Source organism: Micropterus salmoides, unplaced genomic scaffold (assembly GCF_014851395.1).
Source record: "Micropterus salmoides isolate LMB-PRFRI ecotype aquatic unplaced genomic scaffold, ASM1485139v1 Ms_hic_scaffold_5, whole genome shotgun sequence".
In the NCBI taxonomy this organism is placed as follows: Eukaryota; Metazoa; Chordata; class Actinopteri; order Centrarchiformes; family Centrarchidae; genus Micropterus; species Micropterus salmoides.
In genome coordinates, this window is record NW_024044237.1 from 26310063 (window position 1) to 26332980 (window position 22918).

Genomic DNA, 22918 nt, shown 5'->3' on the forward strand with positions numbered 1-22918 from the left:
CAGTATTCATTCACTTGCAGCTTGCGGTTCTCCCCGGTGGCACTGCAAGAAGTGGCGCGAGTCTGACGTCTGCAGCAGCCAATCATGTCGCTTCTTTCCGCAGGGAGAGGCGGGCTGTTCGTCTGGCGCGAAAGTTGCGGGCGATTGCGTGTCACGTGACTCGGCAAACTTCCGCTCTGTTAGTCAGGAATGGCGCGAAAGGCGATGATTGGATTTCATACATCCAAGTGACCCAAGGGTGAACTCAAACAGACTGTAGTACATGGCCAAGATAAACCTGGTAAAACTCTCAGGTATTAAACGTTTCCCCAATTATATGTCACACACAGTAAACTCTTTATAGTGACACTTATTATAACTACAAATATACATGAAAACATAAACAATATACTGGTAGGAAAAAGTTATGTAGGTAGTTTCCTCACAAATACTTAATTACAAATTAAAACTTGTACACAACTGTATCCTGTAACAAAAGTAGTAAATGATTAGTAATGTCACCTGTACTGCACTACCTTATATTGTGCCTAATCTTTTTAGAAATAATTACTATACTAGGCTGTGGGAATGAATAGGCACTATGTGAGTTCTTGAACAGGAAAAAACTATTACAAAAAAGCACACATGACCAATCTTATCTTGAATAAGTATCATACCTACAAATTTACCAGTAAAAAGGCTTTTTTATATAATTAATGTGAGTACTTGAAGACCCTTGCAATAATAAAAAACGTTTGACTGTAAATGAGTGCATCTCTCAATGTATTTTATAATCCTTTTTTTTTGTTGGCATTTCTTTAATCTTCTCTACTCTGCAGTTACCAACCCCTGCTATATCATTCTCATGGTGTAATGGCATTGAACATGTATTTTATTATTCATTATTATATTGTTTATAAGTGTGCGTGACAGTATGATTCACATACATGTCTAAACAGCTTGTGACCTTTTTAAAGACTCTTTCAGAGTTACTCAATTAATAATCTTTTAATAGAAATTAAGTTAACAAGTGTTCAAAAAAAAGGTGCCATCAACAACAGCGCAAGATATTACCAAACTAAATTCAAAATTTGAAACACGGGAGGAGAGACTTCATCTTGCTACCAGCCTACAGGGATCTAAATTAACTGCAACACAACATTTTATCTGAACATCTGACACGTCTGTATTCAAAACAAACATTTCTAACAGTGATTATCCACAACTTTTGTCCCAAGTCTTCATAATCATTATTTTCCTTTTGTCTTCTCCTCCAACAATATTAATATAGATTAATACATTTGATAGATGAACTCAGAAAGGGGTAATTTAGAAGAACAGATGGCCCTTATACTTATTACATTCAAATGTAACTGAACTGACTGAAAACACAGTCGTTTGAAGATATATATTAATCAAAGAACGGTTGTTCCCACAGCGTCAAAGTCTCTCTGCCCTCACTCAAAGAGCTCATCAAGGATACTGGCTGAGGTGTGACGTGTCGAAGGCTGCAGAGCAAAAGGAAAAGATTTATGTCAAGCACAGAAAAGCCAAACTGCATTAACATACCACTAGAGGCACTGTCCCAACTTCATGTCTCTATTTATTTATACTCTATTCCTTACACTCTAGTGTTTACTAAAATTGTCGCCAAGTGTCTTATTGAGTCAAATCAGCTCCAAAAACCCGACATGTATAATGTATTTTCAGACATTAATTCAACTGTAGCTCAGTTCACATAGCCCATAGTAATGGCACAGCAATGCATTATAAGATGCTACTTTAACTGATAATATAGACTTTAGAAAATGCTTTAAACAGATTTAATTAAACCTGCATATTATAGCTACACTAATGTCAAACGATAAATCGTATAGACAAATATACAATTTAAAGCTGACTCATTAATTGTAGAGTATACTTGATGTAAATTTGTGTGTAATTTGTTCTAGGGCTGAACAATTAATACAAATTACAAATTTTCTAGAGATGTCAATACGACCTACTGCAATTTTCCAATCACAGAAGGTGTAATATTTATAAAAAGGTGATTTGCAGGTCAAAATCCTATTTTAAGTTAAATATTGTCGTGCTGCAGAGATGTCCTGGCCTACACATCATATTCGAGACTTAAGAAAACAACTGTTTGGTACAGATCCTTACAATAATCACACCATAATTAAAAAAAATATTTCCCCTAGTATTGCAAATCATATTTCAATTGCAATATCAGTCTAAATAATCACAATTAAATATTTTTTCTAAATTGTTCAGCCCTAATTTCTTTAAAGTTTTCTAACCAACATTGGCCAAGATTTTATTTTATTTATTTATTTATTTTTTACCAGTGTATATGCAGAATCATGTTCAGAGTCACTTTCATAATCCTCAATCTCAGGATCTTCTCCTCCTTCATTGTCGTCCTCTATCAGAGATAGTCTGGGGAAAAAAAACACAGTTCATCCTAATGTAATTATTCTTACCTGATAATAGCTACCACTAAACGAGACACATCTTTACATTTTCTAAATATTAAACAGTGTGCATCCTTCTCTAAGACCAGTCTTACAAGGTGAGGTGGGAGTTCAAGTTTTCCTGATCCAAAGTGGGGTCAGTCTGGCTGGAGGAGATCTGGCGTCGTTTGGTGGGCTTCACCTTTCGCATTTGGGACCTGGTGAACAGCAGCAAGCACCTTTCAGCAGCCATGAAGTCTTTGTCTCATGCTATTACAAATTCTAGCAGGCTGGTAAAATGGGCAAGGCACCAGGTGACCCCTTCCTTCTTTTCTTCTTGCCATCTACATATCTACCTGCTGTTTCTGCATATATTTGAAGACGAGTTAACAGTCAGTGCAACTAATGATTACTTTCATTGTCAAATGTGTCGATTATTTTCTCATTTGGTCTATAAAATGTCAGAAAATGGTGAAAAATGTGGATCAGGGTTTCCCAAAGCCCAAGATTACTTCTTCAAATGTCTTGTTTTGTCCACAACCTGAATTTACTGTCATAGAGGAATAAAGAAACCAGAACATATGCACAAGCTGGAATCAAATATTTTTTCTTAAAGAAAATGACTCAAACCGATTAATTAATTATTCAAATAGTTGGCGATTAATTTAAAAGTAAACAACTTTAATTATTCGATTAATCTTTGCAGCTCTAGTTAACAGATTAGGAAAATTATCGGAATTTAACTTTATTTCAACAACAGAAAAACAGATTTTCAGCAGGAACTTGTGCCCAGAGGAATCAGCCTTTTCCTCTTACTGACCACAATGGCTGGTCGATTCCAAAACTGATCAGCCTTTTGCCCTATAATACTGCACACACTGTTCATTTAGAACAGAACAGATAGTAGCTTTTGTCTGGTAAACAGACAGAAAGTAATTGACCTGTGACAATAAATTCCCAACCTCTTAAATAGAGATGGTAAACTCCGCTTACCCTGAGGAGAACTCATCTGCAGACTCCGGCTCTGTTAAGTTACTGCCGATATCAGACTCTGTGGCTGTGGGTTTCCTGGACGTCAGCTGCTTGGCTGGCTGTCTCAGGACTGTGGAGGTGAGGGCTGGGGTGTGCAGGCTGCTTTGGATACTGCTGCTGTCCAACCAGGATCCTCTGACTGGGCTGGACTCTGAACCTGGAGGAGACAGAAATCAACTGCAGGTTAACTGACACTGTTTTTTAGAAACTACAGATAAGATAAGGTTAGTTAGTCAACCAACAGAAAATGGACACCAATTTAACTGGGTATTATTGTTTTTTGGGTATTATTGTCTTTACACTTGTTAAAGCACTTTGTAACTTGTTTTTGAAAAGTGCCCTACAAATAAAGATTATTATTATTATTAAGTCAAGTCAAGTATTTTCTGACTCCAGCTTTTGAAATGTGAGCAATTGAGTAAACTTGTAATGGGCTTTTTTATTACTATTTTCCTTTATGATTAATTACAGAAAAAAAATAGCAAGATTAATCAATACTGAAAATAACTTGGTTGCAGCCAACACCACTGTCCCTTTGTAGAGTCTCACCTCTGAGGAACCTGTTCAGTAAGGGAATTCAAGACAGGATGTTTCTACATAGTTCCTAAATCATTCATGTAGTACCTTTTGAAGTATTACTGTGAACATGTGCTGTGTATCCATCTCACCCTGAGCAGGGGTCCTCTTGCGTTTAGCTACAGGCGTCTCGTGTGAGGAGACAGCATCACCTCCCTCCTCTCGCTCTTTGGGTTTAGAAGAGCGGACCTCCAGTGAACGCTGGTAAAGTCTGACTGACTGCCAGGAGAGGGCAGCACTGGGACACTCTGATTTCAGAAACTCAGCCCTGGGAGGGGACCATAGAGTGACAGAGAGATGAAGACAAAGACAGAGAAACCTTTGTTAGTTTTTGTGGTTCAGGTTTCTGTAAATTATAATGAATCACATTCATTTCAATGCAATAATTAATACATTAACCAAATATCCACAAAGCTTGATATAATAGGCTCAAGCCCACAGTTTGGACAAGGAGTGCAGTAATTCTACTTTCACATCACTTACAATGAATAATTTCCAGTACAATATTGTCAGCTTGTGGCTATTGGACAAGAAAATCTAACTTTCTTGGAACACTAGCACTGGATGCAGGTAAGTGAGACGGTATTGTTAAGTAATTATTAAGGTCCTGAAATTCAGTGAAAGAGGTCATATTTGTGTGGATGAGTTTTATTTTCTCACAGCTGGGCGCGGTCCTGTTGCAGCAGCTTAAAACTGAACTCGCTGAGGATCTCCAAAAAGGCCACATTCGGGTGCTGCTCTTCTCCCTCTGTTGGGTCCCGAAATGCAAAACGTACACCGTCCCTAAGAACAAACACAACAGCTTTAACTTAAAGAAAAAAAAGACAGATTGAACGGCTATTGTATAAAAACACTTACCTTAATGTTTAATTTACACCCTTCATCACCCAAGAGCGACAATTCATTACCTATTCTAAATAGATTACTAAGAGTAAAAGTGCCTTTTACATGCACTGGGCTATGGCTGCCCACAAGGGCCAGAAAACTGCCCTCACAGCTGTAAGTAGGTAAAATAGTAAAATCAAAATTGAATAAACTGCGTGATAACCTGACAGGGCTGGTCTGTATGTGTTTGTCAGAGACATGTGTGTTACTTGCGTGTGCAGGGCCACCAGTGGTTTGCGGACACGATGAAGATCAATGCCAAAGCTCATGGCAAGCCTCTTGGCTAAGTCTCTAATCTCACCGAGATCCTGCCTGCTGTGGTCCTCCGTAAGCATCTCTGAGAACAGCTGAACACACAAAAACATGACTTTAAGTAAGCATGTTAAGCAAAAGGCATGCCGTTCAAACAGTTCTATAGATAAGGACAGGCTGTTCCACTTGTTAGCTGGCTAAGACAGTTAAGAAATACTTATAAGAAATTCAAGTGCTGCTTTTAATTGGCTTAGTGAGGAGCGGTTTGCCACATTAAACACTAAATTCCCTAAACAACTGCAGAACATTTATGTATTTATCTGGAATTTATATAATTGGCCATCTGTCAGGCACAATCACAATGTTAGTCATACAGTTGATAGAGCATAAAGACATAGATTCTTATTTATAAACACTTGAGGGTGCACTTGTACCTGTTGAGCAGATAACACATTGTCACAATGTAAAGATGCTTATAATGCATGTAGAGAGAAAGCTGAAGCATCAATCCAGTAAAAAATTTAGATAGAGCCAATTGTTGATAAACATCTGTTGGTTCTAGGCAGCTGTTGTTTAACACTGCAAAGATATTCCCTTATGTGTAAACAACACACAATTGTCATCAGACCATCGGGATGATTTTGAAGAAACAGATAAAATGATGAAAGCTGATATAACTAAAACAACACCACTAAGAGATACCAAACTGACTAAAAGATGTGATTAAGAAGAGAAACAACAGTTCACACTATTTTTATTATAATACAATATTAGTATCATCATAATAAATGTCAGCTTTCACACAACAAACAAACAGAAAGAGAGGTTATCGAGGTAGAAGTGCAGACCTGTTGCAGACTCAGACAGACAGTCTTGGCGCTCTGTACGGGACTGATGAGCTTGCTCTTGCTTACGGTCTCTTTAATGATGTCGCCAAAGTCTTTAAAGTACTGGTAAAAACCGGAAAAAAACAACAACTTTAGTTATGATCATTAGTCTAATTAATAGCGCTGTTTAAATATCTAAACATATAAAAATAATCCACTCCCTCCTAGTCATCTATGCTTCATTTAACACTCTTCCCTCTGACTCATTTTTAGCACCTTGCTGCTTCTAAAACAGATTTTCTCACCCTCCTCCACTCTCTTACACATTCCATTATTCATTTTGTATAAACTTGTTTCCTGTATTTCCATTCCAATTAATTACTCCAAAGAATTATCATCGAATTTAACTATTTCTAAACTCACAAATTTAACTATTAACATTTTGCCTACATGTGCTGTGACACACAGCCAGTCAATAAATATTAATATATGTGCTTATAATGTATACATAACATGCTAGACCAATAAAACTTAACTATGGCATAAAGCTCTCATCTCCATCCTACAACCTTGCTGTAGTGCTTGAAGACGTCTGTGGCAGCGGTGAGGTCAAGCACCCCATAGATGACCAGCTTACAGTAGCCAGCCAGCTGGTTGCGCTTCCTCTGGAGCAGAGTTATCTTCATCTCCTCCTCACCCTCAACTAGACAGCCAGGGTGCAGGAATGGGAAGGGAAAGCAGAACAGAGACAGTAATAGACAAATAGTTCAAATGAAAGTTGTACGACAGGAAAGGCAGGTGAAAAAACTTGATTGGTGTTGATTAGACAAGCAAAACAGAACTCTGATGAGAGACTGGTATTTGGCTTGGGAACTGGCAGCACATCGTGACATATGGGTTGAAGACATTTGAAACAGAATTCTCTTTGTTAACAAAGACTGAAAGTGCTTCTGGAAAATAACAATTAATGCAAACATAAATTAAGAGTAGGTGTTTCATTTGGTGTCAAAATACCATCGAGCTCAGCATCTGTAGTGTCAGAGAAGACGTAGTCTACGAGGAAAGCAGCCATCTCAGAGCGCAGGGAATCGGACGGCAGGTGGAACAGCATATGGAGGGCGGGTTCAGAGCGGGCTGAGCTCACACTGTACAAGAGCAGCAGGTCACAGAGCAGCTCAAATGCCTGTGGATGGAAGGACACAAACTTTATTAGAATTTACCATATTTTAAAATCATAATTCAGATGCGTTACCTTTCACAAATATCGAGTTTATCAGCATGTCAAAGCTGACAACTCTGTAGACCAGTTTTTCTAAGAAGTCTGTTTTGTGTTATTTGTGTTACTTGGGCATAAGCACACAAACTTCCACCTGCTCTTTAACGAATGAGAATTGTAGAAGAAAAAAAGAATATGCCCCTAACAAAAAAATTATATGGCTGCACTGTTGCTGTAAAACACACTGTCTGTGGAAAGTGCTATACAAATAAAGCTTACTTACTAGTTCACATATGGGACTAACCGTAACAAAGCTCCTACCTGATCTCTGATCTCAGCCTGGTTCAAAGACAGACAGGTTTGACAGACTCTGCAGAATGAACGCATCTCCTTCTTCAGATGCTTCAGTTCCGCCTGGAACAGATGGAGATGGTTTTTTAAATGTATTTATCAATTGGGATTTAAGACATGAAAGACATAATGGCAGGTCCCATCATCAAATATGATTACTACCACTGTCCAAGTAATGTTTGATAAAAATTTGCATTTCCTTTATTAACAAGAGGGGCAAAGTGTGGAGATTAATGAACTGCACCACCGTCTTGGATGCCAGTACATGCACGATACGAGGAAAATCTGCAAATATAAACAAATACAAATATAGAAGTATGCATATCAGTTGCCAGCTAAATTCTGAACTGGATTAAAATGGAATATTTTTCATACAACTAAATGTTGTTTCTAAAGCAGCAACAGTAAAGTTTACAACAGTAAAGTCACTGCATAAACTCAATAATATCTCACTGGAAACAAATCTATATTGTCAATAAAATCACGAATCATATTCCTGACATCAAAATACTGAGTTACATGTTTATGCTTGTTGAAAAGGTGTATTGATAAAGTATTGGCTTTTTACTCAAAAAGGTAGAGCAGGGCAGAGGCTGTAGCCTGATTATACATACTATGATCTTTAGCCCCAGGCCCATTGAATACACGTTTCAGTGCACATCCCTAAATAAACTTGGTTTTCTTATTAAGCGTGTTGCAGGCAATCTTTTGCGATGTGTTTATTGCACATGTTCGTATCGAAAATACAATTTATTGGTCAGCACACAAATAAAATTCACTCTCTTTTCTTTGCAGTTACTGCCCTAGCCTACATGTGGCTGTTTCAATGTGTTGTTGTGTGAGAGTATGCATGCAGGAGGAACCTGCCAGTTTGAGTGCTGCTATAAATACATAAAAACAGAGAAAAGGAGATGAAAACAACTTACAGAAGGAAGGGGTTTGTATGAGTTTTCTCTGGAACTCTGGTTTAGGTAAGCACACAAACGGCTGAGTAATAATGACATGCTCAGTGTGTGAGAAACACAGTGAGAGAACAGCAGAAAAAGTGAAAATGAGAGAACGAGACAGAACAAATGCATAAAGACAAACATTAAGAAACAGTGTGAACCAGAGGGAAATAAATGTGTTGCGTATCATAGTGGGCAGCAGGTGAATTGTTGAACGACACAGACAAGAAGAGCTCCACAAATACACAGGAAGGCCACCAACATGGCCACCATGAATTGGCTGTGATCAGGAATGTATTTATCACGCAGGCTGCATTATCTTGTACAGGTAGGCAGGAGCCAAGTTGGTGTGTGCAAACTGAAAGAAGGTCAAACTATTTCTAAACTTGCAACAGGATGAATGCAGTCTTAGAGAAAGGAATGAAGCGGTTTTACAACATCAGATGAGCACCTCGGCTGGTGTTGAGTTGACTGCATTCACTTTAGCCCACATCAGGTGAAAGGCTGCACACTTCAGAGCCGACACCATGAGCTGAAACGATACAAAAGGAAAAATATATATTCCACATTCATATCTACATAAAACTAAATAAAATAATTAAAATGTCAAGGTGAAACTTTCATCATTCTGAACCTAAATTCACATAACACATAATTTATCCCACTCTAAAAAATTCCTGTACTTCAGTTGAGCAAATTCAGAGGTGGCATAAATGTTTATGAAGTCAAAATACGGCTCATCTGAAAGGCAATTAATACTTTTTACAAGATACTGCAATAAATCTTTCGGCTCCATGATGTATTATGTGCAGTGTAGGAGCCAAAATAGCCGGATTTGTTTATATTTAAAGACAATAGTTATTATTTCAAGACTTATTTTTTGGTTATAGTTCTGATTTACTGATTTCGATTGACAACCAGGCCCACTGACAGGCAAATCGGCCACACCATAGTAATTATGGGTGTGGTATAATTAATAAAGGGAAGTTGGAAAGTTTTGTTTTGGAGTCCTAGCTTTAGGCTATATCCACACTACTACGTTTTCGTTTCTATATATATATATATATATAAAATCAAAACGCGTGCCTTTATCACATACCTCCTTATGGATCTCTCTGGACTCCATCCTGCTCTTCAGAAGCTCAAGACAGGAGTCGAACAGCTTCCAGCCTGACGGGTCCTTGGCACTAGACAACACAGACACACATACTTCTGTGTAAGAAATAGTTTGTACAACTGCCATGTTTATCATTAGAACACATACTTACCTGCTCAGGGCTGCAATCCTTTTCAGGGCAATGGCTGCACTGTATACGTCATCATCATCTGCAGTACCCTGTGTATACAAGCACACACACTCTTGAGAGAGAACAGATGCTAACAGAGCTGAGTTTTTTACCTTTTGCACAACAAATCAATTAAAAAGACAGTTGTGATTTATAATTATTTCCCAAGTTTTCATTTTCTTTTGGTGTTCTGGAGCACAATCCTGTGTTTTCACAGTTTTATTCCATACAATAGGTGTACACACCTTGTACTAGAATTATTTAACTGATTACTTCATGCTTTTATGGACAACTGAAATCAATAGTATGATACATTGGAGACACTAATTTGTGCTATAATATACTATTTTAATTATTGCTAATGAAGGACAGATACTTAAACTGCAGCTGCCAACACTATAAAAGCACGCATTGAGTTGCCAGTTTATTAGGTACACCTAGCACCTATTAGGTATGTCTGCTATTTAGCCTACTCTCAGTGATTTAAAGGGGTGGACAGAATTGTATGTGCATGCCTTTTATAACATGTCAAATTTGTCTGCAAACCTGCAGCAGGTCACTCAAGTAGGTGCTGAAGCAATCAGTCAGACTGTCAACCAGCTGGCTGAACGCCAGGTGCGCGCGGGAGGAGAAGGTGTAGCGGTCGGAGCAAAGGGCACTGGCCAGGTGTGCGCAAGCCTCCAACACAGTGACCTCTGTGTGCTTCTCTACAATACCACATGTTTGAGACAGCAGCAGGTCCAGATGCTGACATGTAAGATTGAGGATAGATTGTGGGAGAACAGGTTAAGTAAAACATGCATGTATTGCATTGGACATTTTATTGGTTTGCGCACTTATTCGAGAACATGGACTTGAGTGAGTGAGCGGCGGCAGACAGTATTCATTGTAATGACTTTGTCAATGAGTAATAATGAATACTGGAGAAGGGGATAATTACAAATTTAATTATATAATCAAGACAGAGCCGGACTCCTCATATTCAGGTGAAGGTGTAGCCAGTAGATGTGTATATGACAGTGTACACTCGTAGTGCATACTCACTGGCCCTTTGAACACCACTTATATTGTGTCTCAGTGTCTCTTGTGGTGATTCATTTCCCTTTACAACTGAATTAAGTGCCTCCCTACTTGATCTTATTTACACCCCAGCTGGTTAACTATAATCTGTCGTACCCACCACCACTGGTCCAGCATCTGTATTAATTTGAAGATGTTAGGTCATTAACTAAGCTCTAAACAAAACAAAAAATAAGAAATAAAAACAGTCTCTCTGAACACTATCTAACTAACTATTTTTCTGCTTTCATTTCTCTCATGGACATCTCAGGAATATACTTCAGAATAAGAGCATGTTAATGTGTGCATAGGAGGAAACTATGGGAGAGGGGTAATGATGTAATTTGTAAAGAGATTTGAATCATCAATTCAGAGTAATTAATTATGTTGGCCCTTCACATTTTCACCACTCCTACCTTCTCCAGCTGCGGAGCGCTGTTGTACATCTCAAGGTCAAAGTAGAGAGGAGCTTTGAGAAGGAGGCTCACCTTCCCTGCATCTGCTGAGTACTGCAGGTCAGTGAGGGGAGGAGAAAAACATGTGACGTGAAATTTTAAATTAGTAATTTAAATTCATTCTTAATGTTTATAAGGTAGCTACATATAATAAAAGTAATACTTTAAGATAATTTAAGGTGGTAATGTAATAGTTTTAACCCTTTGTGGACAAAGTATTCAATTAAACAACATGTAACACAAGTGTTATATGTTATGTATGTAATATAGTAAGTGAACCATGGCTGTGTACCTTGGCCAACAGCTGTGGCAGTAAGGGGATGAAGTGTGCGGTGATACGTCTCCTGTCTTGTTCCTGGACCTTCTTATCCTTCATACTCAGGATCTACAACAGCAGTTCAACCATATAGAAGGTAGAGTACATTACAAAAATATACAATAAAATAATCCACTGAATATTTCAAGATAAAACCTGAAACTTTTTGTCTTAAAAAGGTGGTCAAGTTTATGCCCAGCACTTGTCACCCATTGTGATCAGCTGTTTATCTTGAAATGAGATGAAGCCCAAGAGTGAGGTAACCAAAACCAAGTGTGAGAAGTGTTTAGTGTCACAAAGTAGCATATTTTAGCTTAAAAACTACGACTTTCTCTATGATAAGTACATATGAAGTAAAATCAAATAATTATTCTTTTCTCTTAAGCTTCACTGTTCCATAAATCTAATGAGAATTATCATGTATTTGTGTGTATGTGTGTCACCACCTTCTTCCCCTGAGTTCTCCCAACAGGTGGGGTTGCCTGTGCTGCCTGTCTAATGGCACAGATCATCAGCTCTATGAGAGCCCCCTCCTCCTCATACATCAGACCTAACAACACAGTGGTACAGACAGGTGCAGAACTGGGTGGGTGATGGGTGAAACTAACATGAGTTATATAAATGATTATGATGTATTGCTGAGTTCTAATTACTGGCTCAGCTAAGACTGCTTGCACAGCACAGCACTATCTTGTTCCTCACCAGCATCCTCGAGTAGGAATGCTGTCATAGTCTCCCAGTCTCTCAGCTCAGATCCTGCCACACCCCACAGACTATCCACCAGGTAGGCCCCATGCTCATGGAACTGTCAAGAGAGGAATGAATTGCTTTTTCAGTTCTGCAGCTTTACTGCAGAACTGTCAAGGCACTGTGTCTTTCTGAACTACAATGACAATATTACACATAACATAATGCATGGTTTACAGCTGAAACTCTACATACTAATGTTTATCACAAAACTTCCAAATCATGAGATTCACCCTTCAGAGAGTTCCAGTATACAGAATTTAAGATGCGACATGTATCAACCCAGAGCTGTAGACTTGAGACGTGGACTTGTCTACTGTGAGACCCGACTTGAATTGAGACTTGAGGGCAAAAAACTGAGGAGACTTGCCTTGATGACCACTAAATATTGAAAAACGCAAAATTGTTCATAGTTATTCCTTTTGGACCTCAAACTGTCATGAATAATAACTCACATAACCAGGATGTAATGTTCACAGTACCTAATGCAGAATTTCACTTGTAGCGGTTAGATAAAATGGGAAAAATCCTCTCTAAAGAGAGAAATTAGCCTTTTATTAGGAAATGAATGAATCTTTATAAACATAAATGAGTAGCTTAACTTCCCCCCTCGTCTCCAGCATATCACCTGTTTTCCTCATGACTTGTGCTTATTTTTTCACTAGAGATGAAGTCTGATCCTTCATGCACTATGCTGCCTCACTATTACAGCTTTTGCTGAAAAGCTAAAGAGTAATAATTCACAATCAACACTGATCTTTCTTTGAGTTTTCTCATTTGGCTATTTGACACACACAGATGCTTTCATTCATTGGTGTTTTCTCTTGTGGCTATAGTATAATTTCATAGGGACGTCAACATAAATCAAGATTTGAATAAAAAAAAAAAGTCTACCTTTAATCATAAATAATACGGCTTTAATTATAAATAATAAATTAAAATTCTCTATGAGCAAACATAATGACAAATATACTTCAGAACCTAATATTTCAGTTCTGTTAGTCAAATAGTAAGTGCTTCTTCAAATCCCACTACTGGTGAAGAGAATTATAAAGGAGAAACTTATACATTTTTATGATGTCAAATGATTCTACCATTAAACAGAGGAAGAGAGACAGATTGGAAGAGAGAGGAAACGAGAGTGGAAAGAGTCATTACCTCGCTCTGGATGTAGAAGGAGATGAAGATTTGAAAGAAGGCTACATTGTCACTTTTATCATTCTCCTGGTTGTCACTGGCAATCACACTTTTCAGCCTGACACACACACAAACAATTTTTTTAGCATTATATTAACCAAAAAGTGAAAACAGTTATTCATCCAAGCTTTGGTATGAATTACAAAAGCTGTCAACAAATTCAAATAAAATCTCCTCAAGTTTATGAATAAGGTTTTAATGGTTTCTTTTTGGTGGAATGTCTTTGAATAAATCACATTCTGTGAAACTATTACATCAATTAAAAGCAGTCTCAATTAGACACCTGGTCTGGTTTTCATAGGAGTTCTCTGGATGTATAAAACCTCTTAAAAGTTCTAAGATGATTTACCAGGGTTAGGGCAGGGTCAACAAGAGAGATGAAAAAGAAGTGGTGATTCACTACCTTTGAAGTGATCATAAAGTTTGAATATCTGTTCATTGCTCGATTTTTTTAGATTCCTTTAGTCCATAAGGGTCCACCAATCAAAAGAATCAAAAAGGTTTTCATAAAAGATAATCCAAGTTGAAATTACTACGGTAACCGTCAGCTTTTATTTTTGCTAAAGGTGTGCTCACATAGAAAGCGAAGCGAATTATCACCTCATGTTTCTCGTGCAAGTTTGATTACTGGATTATTTGTTTACTTACGTGTAAATACAACTGCAAATATTTGCTCTCAATATGATTAACTGCAACGGTATGAACCCAAAACAAACAGATTTTGTCATGATATAATTTAAATAAACTGATAAAAAGGATGCCGAAATAAATATAATGTATTATAATGCCAATTTGTAAGTCTGAATTCATTATTTGTCAGGTCTGTCCACATGAACAACTTTTAAAGTGGTTGTTTTCTGAATGGAGTTGGGATCGATCATGGCTATGCTATGCTAACTTGTTTCATAGTAAAGTACGACTGATAGCTGGAATCAAGTAACAGACACTTGTTGTCAGAACTTACCTGGTAGTTCAATGTCCTCGCTTACTTATCTCCAAGAAATCTCTTTTTTTCTATAAACTCCGTATAAATATGAATTAGAACTCTGGGTGCCCACAGATGGCTACAATAACGACAGTTAGGGGCAAGAGTTTTGCTTGTCCTAAATATAGGTAGATTGAGTTCAGAGACTGAAGCAATTAAAAGCCTGGGCATGTTTGTTGAATACTTGAATAAGTCAAACAGGAATTGCACCTGAACATCATGCTCTACAATGCTTAGACGGCGTGCAGAAAGGAACGATGAAAATGTACTTGTTGTAGAGGAAGACGCCAGCTGCAGATGCCAGGCCTCTGTGTGAAGCGTAAACCAGGGGATAGATGTGGCCGCATTCCTCTTCTCTCAGGCCTTCCTCTGTCCTCCTGCATATGTGCACACGTCAAAACAGTTACAGCTCAACAGTTAGTTTCACAAGGTGAAAAACCCTTTCTTATCAAGCATGCATTTACTCTTGTCAAGTGATTTGTATCGACATTTGACTGGATTTTTGTCACTATTAGTTGGAATTTCTGAATTTCATTACTATATTATATTATTGCTAATTAATCCTAAGAACATCTAATTAACACGACTTGAGTCAGTGGTGCGCTATGTTGGCCAACGTGAGAGATCACGATTCACGCTATGAGTCATCAGAATTAATGACAGAGAATGTTATCACAGTTATGACTAACAATTGCATTTCTATTGTTAAGAAACTGGACTTTATTATTTATTATTTGTGGGAAACCAAGATGTATTTGCAGTATTTGGTTATTTTCTCTATCAATTCAAAAGCCTCCTTTTAAGGAACACTGGCAATATGAAACAATATGGTGCCAAGACTACCTGAATAAAATTATTGGATAGCATTATTATTAATGCTCTAACCTGCCTGTGAATAGAACTTTCCTGTAAATAATGCTCAAAACTAGTATGCAAAAAAAGAAGAAAAAGCACTTGAAATTATCTCAGTAAAATGTACTATGTTTGGTATGTTTTGATCTACTAAAATGAAATTCCTGTACTGTATGTTGCAGATAATAGAAAAGAAACCACCAGAGACAGACAAAGCCCTCACTGTTGGATCAGCAGCAACAGATCGACCACTTCCACTGCCACGTCTGAGTCCTTGTCCAGCACCATGCTGAGTATCCTCTCCTAAACACAAACACGCACACACATTCTGATATGCTGGGGCACAAGCACACAGACAAATGAAATGGCATAAAAGTAATGTGCACAGACATGCATAAATGTACCCACACCCATAGACATGCAGGCACACGAACCCACTGATTTGGTGCCAAGCCAGGGCATGAAAACCCTTTATCTGCTGCAGCACGTGTGGTTTAAGAGGGTTTTTGTGTGTTTGAGAAGAGCTTATTAACCATCAGTAATTCACAGCAATTAATGCACCCAGACACACAGCCAGACAAAGGAAGAGACCATAACAAAAAACGGTGGTGAAAAAAAAAACTAAAAAGGCAAAGAAATAATGGGAGGGGGAGAAAATACTGGGAGGAGTGATAGAGACAGGCAACAAAATAGAAACAATAGATTAAAGAGATGCTGAGGCAGACAGACAGAAAGACAGACATGAGGGGGAAAAAAAGAGGGAAGAAGCATTAAATGAGGTGTGAGTCCAGTCCAGAGGGATGCCTCACTTTAAATCTGCTGGTGAAAAGCTCCAAGCGGCCAATGAATTCATTCTCCTGGTACAGACCCTGCAGGGCACGCACACACTGCAGACGCACTGGACTTTGCTAAGGGGAAGAAGAAAGTACAGTAACGTACCCTCTGTAACCTGCATACAGACTGATGCCAAAGTCTGTCCATAGTGGGACATTTCTCTTTGTGTCAGTGTGTGTTTCTTCCCGTGTCTGTCTGCAGATATTTTACAAGAGTGTCTGGTGTGAGAGACTGTCAAAGCCTATAATGCATAAATATAAAATAAAAAAGCTGTGCAATTTGGAAAGCCCAATTCCCTTTACACAAACAGCTGTGACCTCTGACCTGTGAAAATATAATAATAACAACAACAACTTTATTTATACAACACCTTTAAAAACAGAGTTTATAAAGTGCAGGATAAAAGCAGGATACTCACATGGTGTTGCCAACAGTGAGTGGTGAAATGACATCACAGTAACACTTCACTCATTGCCTGTGTGTGTCATTTATTTATTCTATATATATATATATATATCTATATATCTATCTCTCTCTCTATCTATATATATATATCTATCTATCTATCGAGATAGATAGATAGATATAACACACACACACACACACACACACACACACACACACACACACACACACACACACACACACACACACACACACACACACACACACACACACACACACACCTTGTCATGCAGGGTCCATCCCAGGTATTTAAGACATCCATCATTCAGGAAGTCTTCAGGGTCTGTTTTCAGCCACACGCCCAACTCCTCAATACAAGCCGCCCGGATCTCAGGCAGTCGGTCCCGATAACGGTGCACAAACACACCACGGAAGGTGGCGTTCATCACAGAGGACACCTCCTCTCTGTTCTCTCGCAGCTACAACACATACAAGTGAAACACATGCATATAAACATGCACAATTAAGACTGAACAAATCAGAGGCCCTGTCACCCAAGACTCCTGTCAATGAGTTTAACCCCTTTTTTATACAGTCTGTGGTTTAGCTGGGGCAATCAGCTTTTATTACAGCAAGGACCAGTGGGTAACAATTAAAATTTTCCAATATTCAACATTTTCAAGTTTTTATAAATGACCATGGATTAAATTTGACCATTTTTACATCAGTCTACATCATGCTAATAATCCATGTTGATCAGTGAGGGTAGGAACGATGATACTGTTATCGTGACAGATAATATCATCATGGACACAAAACATCATACAAAGGTATTACCAGTCTTAACATTAACACTTATTCCTTATTTATGGTTCCTGCCTTTATATCTCCCACAAGCAAGGAAAATGTTGTGTGTATTGTTGTCAAGAACCTATTTACATGCAAAGAATGTCTTAAATATGTATTTCAGTTTGAGTACTCTGAGCGCCTACAAAACACTGGCCGTTGGCAATACCCACTGTACCCTTTCCCAAAAAAACTAAACGAGAAAACAGCCAGCGCCTGTAAGATGTTTTTTGTAAAAGCCAATGTAAGTGGTTGTATGTCTGTGCTCATGCCAGCGTTTGTGTGTGTGTGTAATTGCCACCTCACTGATAGAGGCCTGCAGCTCCTCCAGTCTGTCAGCTGATCTGTCATGCGCCCTCTTGCTGTTCTCCATGTCATATCGCCGCTGGGTGGTCTGCAGTTGAACAGATACCATCACAGCTACCTCCACCAGCCCAGTCATCAACTTCATTGCTAAGAGAAAAAACATTGACAAGGCTAGACAGTACTGACAGAAGTACACATACCAAGGGGTCCATCTCAGGGGAAAACACGTGATGTTTCTAAATTAACTCTTATAAAAACAAGAATTTCTTTTGGATAAAGGCACTGCCACATTTGCCCCTTTTCACTACACATGGTTTTAATTTCAGAATAAGATTTTACCATTTTATTGAAGAAGAAAGTTGCATAAAATGGGTACAGTCACAGTCCACATTTACACATTAGAAATCCTCAACAACACTTACCTTCTTGACTGAAGACTTATTATCAACAGTATATAAACGTAAATTTTAATCCCTGATAATGTACAGAATTTACCAGCCTAATCGCATTATATATAAGCTGTTGACTTTTATTTTATGGTTTGATTGAATGAAGGAAAGAAATCACATGGATGAGCAGAGGTTTACAAAGAAAAACAAAAACAAGCTATACACGAAAAAAACAAAAGAAAATCTTTAGCAACTAAAACAGATGTCAGCTGAATGGAGCAGATTGGTCTGCCTGCCACACAAACAGGAGAATAACCTACAGTTTCATAAGCATGTAGTGCAGCTTTTCACCCCTATCAAAAACTAAAGCATGTGACTTATATGACTAAAGTGATAACCACCCACCAAAAAGTTTGGACTCAAAACTAAAATCAAAACTCCCTTGTCATATCAGTGTGTGTATACTCTATTTTATGCACTTGTATTGTCCGATGTGCTTACCAAGCAGGGTACTGGTGTGTCTGAAGGCTCTGACCTGCGAGTCCGACAGGCCGGTGAGCATGGCCAGCAGGGAGGGGAAGAGGTACTCGTCATAGATGAGGCTATTCTGACAGGAGCGCACCAGAACCCGAGCAAACTCGCAAAGGCCGGCTTTGAAACGCTTCAGCTGGGGGCCTGGAGAGCACAGAGGGTAGTCCACAGAATCCTGGAGGATGACAGGGAACAAAAGAAATGGAGAAACATCTTAAACTGTGCTGAATATAGGCATTTGAAGTAGAAGCCTGTGGTTTGTCTGCTAATGACAATTACATCAGTGGCAAAACAAAGTGATTAACTCATTAATGTGTCCATTTATCAGCATTAGGCTTTAATTAGTGTATTCCATCACACTGTTCTCCATCCTTTGGATAATAATCTCCTGGGATATAGAGGTTGATTGTCATTCTCAACAAATTTCTGCAGGATTATTAGAAGTGAGAAGGAATGACAAAAGCTGTGAACTAGATTCAAACATGCAGATCTGTACGAATAATCTTTATCTTTTAGGATTTATTGGAAAAAATCTAAACTGTCTGAACTAGTGTTTTCCTTTCCTCACCTCATTGAACTCTTTAGTTAGTGTGCTGATGATCTCGGCATTTTGCATGCTGTCAAACATCTCTCTGCTAACCACACCTGGACAAAAAAATAAAACATTAATGCAGTGTTCCACCTTATGAATTAAAGTGAAATAAACACCTGAACATAGGTAAGCTAATGTAATAATACAATGCATTCAGTTCCATCTTTGCATCCCAAAAATTATCATCCATTGTATAATTTCTTTTCATTTTCATTCGACTCTCATAAAATATTGATATGGTGTGCTGTCAATAGACAGAGGATGAACACAGAACTTACACATTGCATCATTACCATACCGGGAGATCAATGCTGATCGTTGCCTGAGCTGAAATTGGGAAGATAATCTCTTGAACTTTGACTTCCACCCTTTATGTGGGCTCCTTCTTAACCTCTGACCTTTGCATCCGCAGGACTGAACAATGAAGTTGATGAGCACCAGCAGCCCCGCCTCTCGGCTTCGCTTGTAGCTGTCCAGCCACTCGTCCACCACCGTCTGAAGATTGACAGGGAGATAGCATCCAATGAGAAGGCTGGGCTCAGATCAAAGGTCAGATGGATATAGTAACAGTATATCATTGAAATAAAATTCAGCCTACCATTGGCTCTTTATGTTATTCTCAATAACATATGAGGCTCAGTGTGCCCCAACTTTCTCCTCTGCTTGTATTTTCTGCTCATTTTAAATTCCAGTTTTATTCACCATCTCCTTTGCATAATCATTTTTGGCAACCATGGGAGCATTACACATATAAAGACACTTCTTTAGAACATCTGCTGTGTTCATAATAATAGTGTACCATATGTTAATTGTAATAAATTGGATATGTAGTAGAAGAGGCATGGAGTAAAATTTAGCTTAGAACTGTGAAACCTTTGTATAGCGGAGTAAAATCTGCAGTTTGCCAGATTTGCTGAATGTGCTGTATAAAACTGGGCCTTTACCCAGAATCACCATCTGCATTGTGTTGCTGCTCTATACTGTAGTGACAGACTCTTTATTACTTCTCACCACACTTTTTGTCTTCCTATTGTTATGCAGTCCTTCTTTTCTAGTCTTTAACCAGAAGAGACTGGGCACGGCACGACAATTGTTGGGATGGACGCATGCTGTCAATCATTGACTACACAACCCAGTGAAAACAATCCTTCCTCTCTGTGTATCAAAGGCAATTCTGTAGCATCACATCAGTCAGCCACTGACAAAAGATGATAATCTCTCATTGTCAGCTCTTACAGTCTTGTTTCTCTTCCCATTACACATGCCTCCTTCAGCACCACCCTCCCTTCATGTGTTTATCTATTCCCCTTATGCTCACCAACATGGCGCTCTTTCCAGAGCACACAGCATCATAGAGGTCCCCTGAACTGATGCCCTGGTTCCCTTCGTTCACTCTCATCACAGGTCTAAGAGAGGCCTGCCTGGATGTCCCTCGAGAGTGCTGAAGCTGCAGCAGGGAGGGGTCTGGAGATGTGGGGATGGGGCTATCACTGGGGCTGGACGTCACTTTCAATGCAGCTTTACGCCTGGGTCTCTTGGGTGGCTTGAGATGAAAGAGAGATGGGAGGGCAGCTCAGAAGTGGATTTAAAGTGAACTGATGTTGTCAACTGAATTAGTGATAGCCATGGCAAGAGAAGGCGTAGGCTTACAACACTGTTGCAGTTATTATTGTGGAGCCTTTTTGATCTATTGTTAAGAACTGAGAAATGATCGATAATGATGCAACTTGATTCGAAATAATACAAAATACCAAACCTAGACAAGACTGTAGCCCTTTGTTAATAATTTAAATGAATAGTACATGAGAGTGAACTATTTTGAGAGAGAGATAGTAATAATAATACATTTACCTGAGGTCCAGACACTGCCTGTTTTCTCCGCTTTGTGGCTTTCATCGTGGCCTCATAGTCACTGCCAGGATCTGAGAAGTCATCCAACTCCTCTAGACTAATAGACAAGTAAGAAAAATGTATCATGACAAATCTACAAATAATTATTACTAAGGCTAACAGGACTACAGAGCTGGGTAGGTGTCATAATATTTTTTGATTTGATGATAATCTGAGTACACGAGTTATTAATTTGTACCCCTATTCGAAAGTTATTGTAGCATTCTGTTTTTGTGGCCAACAGCTATGTCAGTTAAAGAGGCGCTCCCAGTGTCCTTCAAACTATTATCATTATTGTATCTATTCTTTTAGTCTTTGTCCTGTCCTTTCTTTTTCATAGTTTGTGTTGTTGGATGTTTTTTCAGCACCTCTTCTTGACTCTTTGCTGGATAGTTTTAAACTGTAAAATATAATTTTAATGATTGCTTGAACTATCAGTACCCATCAAGAGACTGGTGTTAGTAATTAGCCTTGCTTATATGTATATGTATGTGTAACGTAATGTCCAGTCCTTATAAATAAACTAATAGACAAACTATTTATGCACACATGGTGCTTATGCAGAGCAAATAAACTATGCCAGTTTAACAACCCTACAATTTTACACTGACTTTGTGAAAAGAGTCTTTAGAGTTGGCTAAGTTAGCTAAACCAGATTCAAATAACCACTTAAAAGATTAGCTGGGCTTTGCTGACATTACCTGTCCAAAACAGATTCCCCACTTGCCATGTTCAGTTAAATCATGAGATGATTTTGAACTGCAGGTCAGCTGGTCTTTGCTCACACTTTTCAGCACAGAGACAAACTGTGTGGGAAAGGAGACATCGACATTAGCTACAAGATCAAACCTAGCTAACTTATTAACCCTAGCATTTGTTAGTTAGCTAACGTTACACTCGTTTATAGTATTTCAAACGTCCATTGTCAGACTTGTAACCATAATTCTAAACTTTTTATAATTTTGTCGACCAAAGGACACATCTGACTTATAAAACAAACTGGACGAAATATTTGCTAACGTTTGGATCCTGGGTTACTAACGGACAAGACACGACACGATCCCGATTAAACAGACAGCGATAGCTTTAACCAGCTAACTCTTACAGCGAATAATTGATAATCATCATTAGCAAACTTATTAGACAATTTGTTCATAAAAGGAAGTTACTAATCAATATATTCCTTTCTTGAGCGACTTGGTTTATCCGATTTCTGTCTTCATGAAGGACGACTTTCAAGGGCGCGCAAAAGTACGGTCACTGATTCTGGATGCCGATTGGCCAGCGACTCCTCAGCTCAAAAGATGATTGGTCCTTCTAGGAGGGCACTTGGTGTTCATTGGTCATTCCCAACACCAGAAGTTCTGGTTTGCACAGTGCATAAATGATTACATAAATTCAAATGATTAACTTAACTATTACTGAATATATGTGATATGTGTGTAACAATACAACTGTGAAATATTTGCAGTTAATTTGTTTTACCCTCTTTATTGATATTTCGCCTATAAGCCTACATTTCTATATTTACTGGCATATTGTATCCGTGTATAATCTTTCAGTTTGTCTGCTCTGTGTGTCTGTCCAGTTTTAGGACCCTGAGGTGGTTGGCTCAGCTGCTACCCGCCCAGCCAGACTCTGCTCTGCACCCATCTCTCCCCTTTCGGCTTCCTGCACGGTCCATTGTTCTGTGTTTGATAGGCTATACCA

The 22918-nt window shown here is 38.6% G+C and overlaps 1 protein-coding gene across 4 annotated transcripts; it reads right to left on the bottom strand.

Annotated features, from left to right (window-relative positions):
• Nucleotides 1-967: 967 nt before the first annotated feature.
• Nucleotides 968-22395, bottom strand: LOC119888561 (cohesin subunit SA-2). 4 transcript variants are annotated; one of them, XM_038699168.1, is made up of 32 exons: nt 22378-22395; nt 21910-22014; nt 21170-21266; nt 20637-20861; nt 19717-19813; nt 19295-19371; nt 18697-18901; nt 17802-17953; nt 16936-17133; nt 16225-16323; nt 15639-15718; nt 14833-14940; nt 13540-13636; nt 12337-12439; nt 12081-12184; nt 11611-11703; nt 11280-11372; nt 10351-10551; nt 9787-9854; nt 9618-9705; nt 8970-9050; nt 7542-7634; nt 7019-7187; nt 6574-6716; nt 6026-6127; nt 5139-5272; nt 4701-4823; nt 4133-4308; nt 3426-3621; nt 2549-2650; nt 2325-2418; nt 968-1487 (listed from the first exon to the last, which is right to left on the bottom strand). In XM_038699168.1, exons 2-32 carry the CDS (start codon nt 21936-21938, stop codon nt 1437-1439), a joined length of 3678 nt encoding a protein of 1225 aa, XP_038555096.1. In that variant the 5' UTR covers nt 21939-22014; nt 22378-22395; the 3' UTR covers nt 968-1436. The 4 variants fall into 4 exon arrangements, with proteins under 4 accessions (XP_038555096.1, XP_038555095.1, XP_038555097.1 ...); XM_038699167.1 differs by lacking the exon at nt 22378-22395 and adding an exon at nt 22229-22343; XM_038699169.1 differs by lacking the exon at nt 22378-22395 and adding an exon at nt 22229-22342 and having other exon boundaries at nt 6574-6707.
• Between the last annotated feature and the right edge of the window lie 523 nt (nt 22396-22918).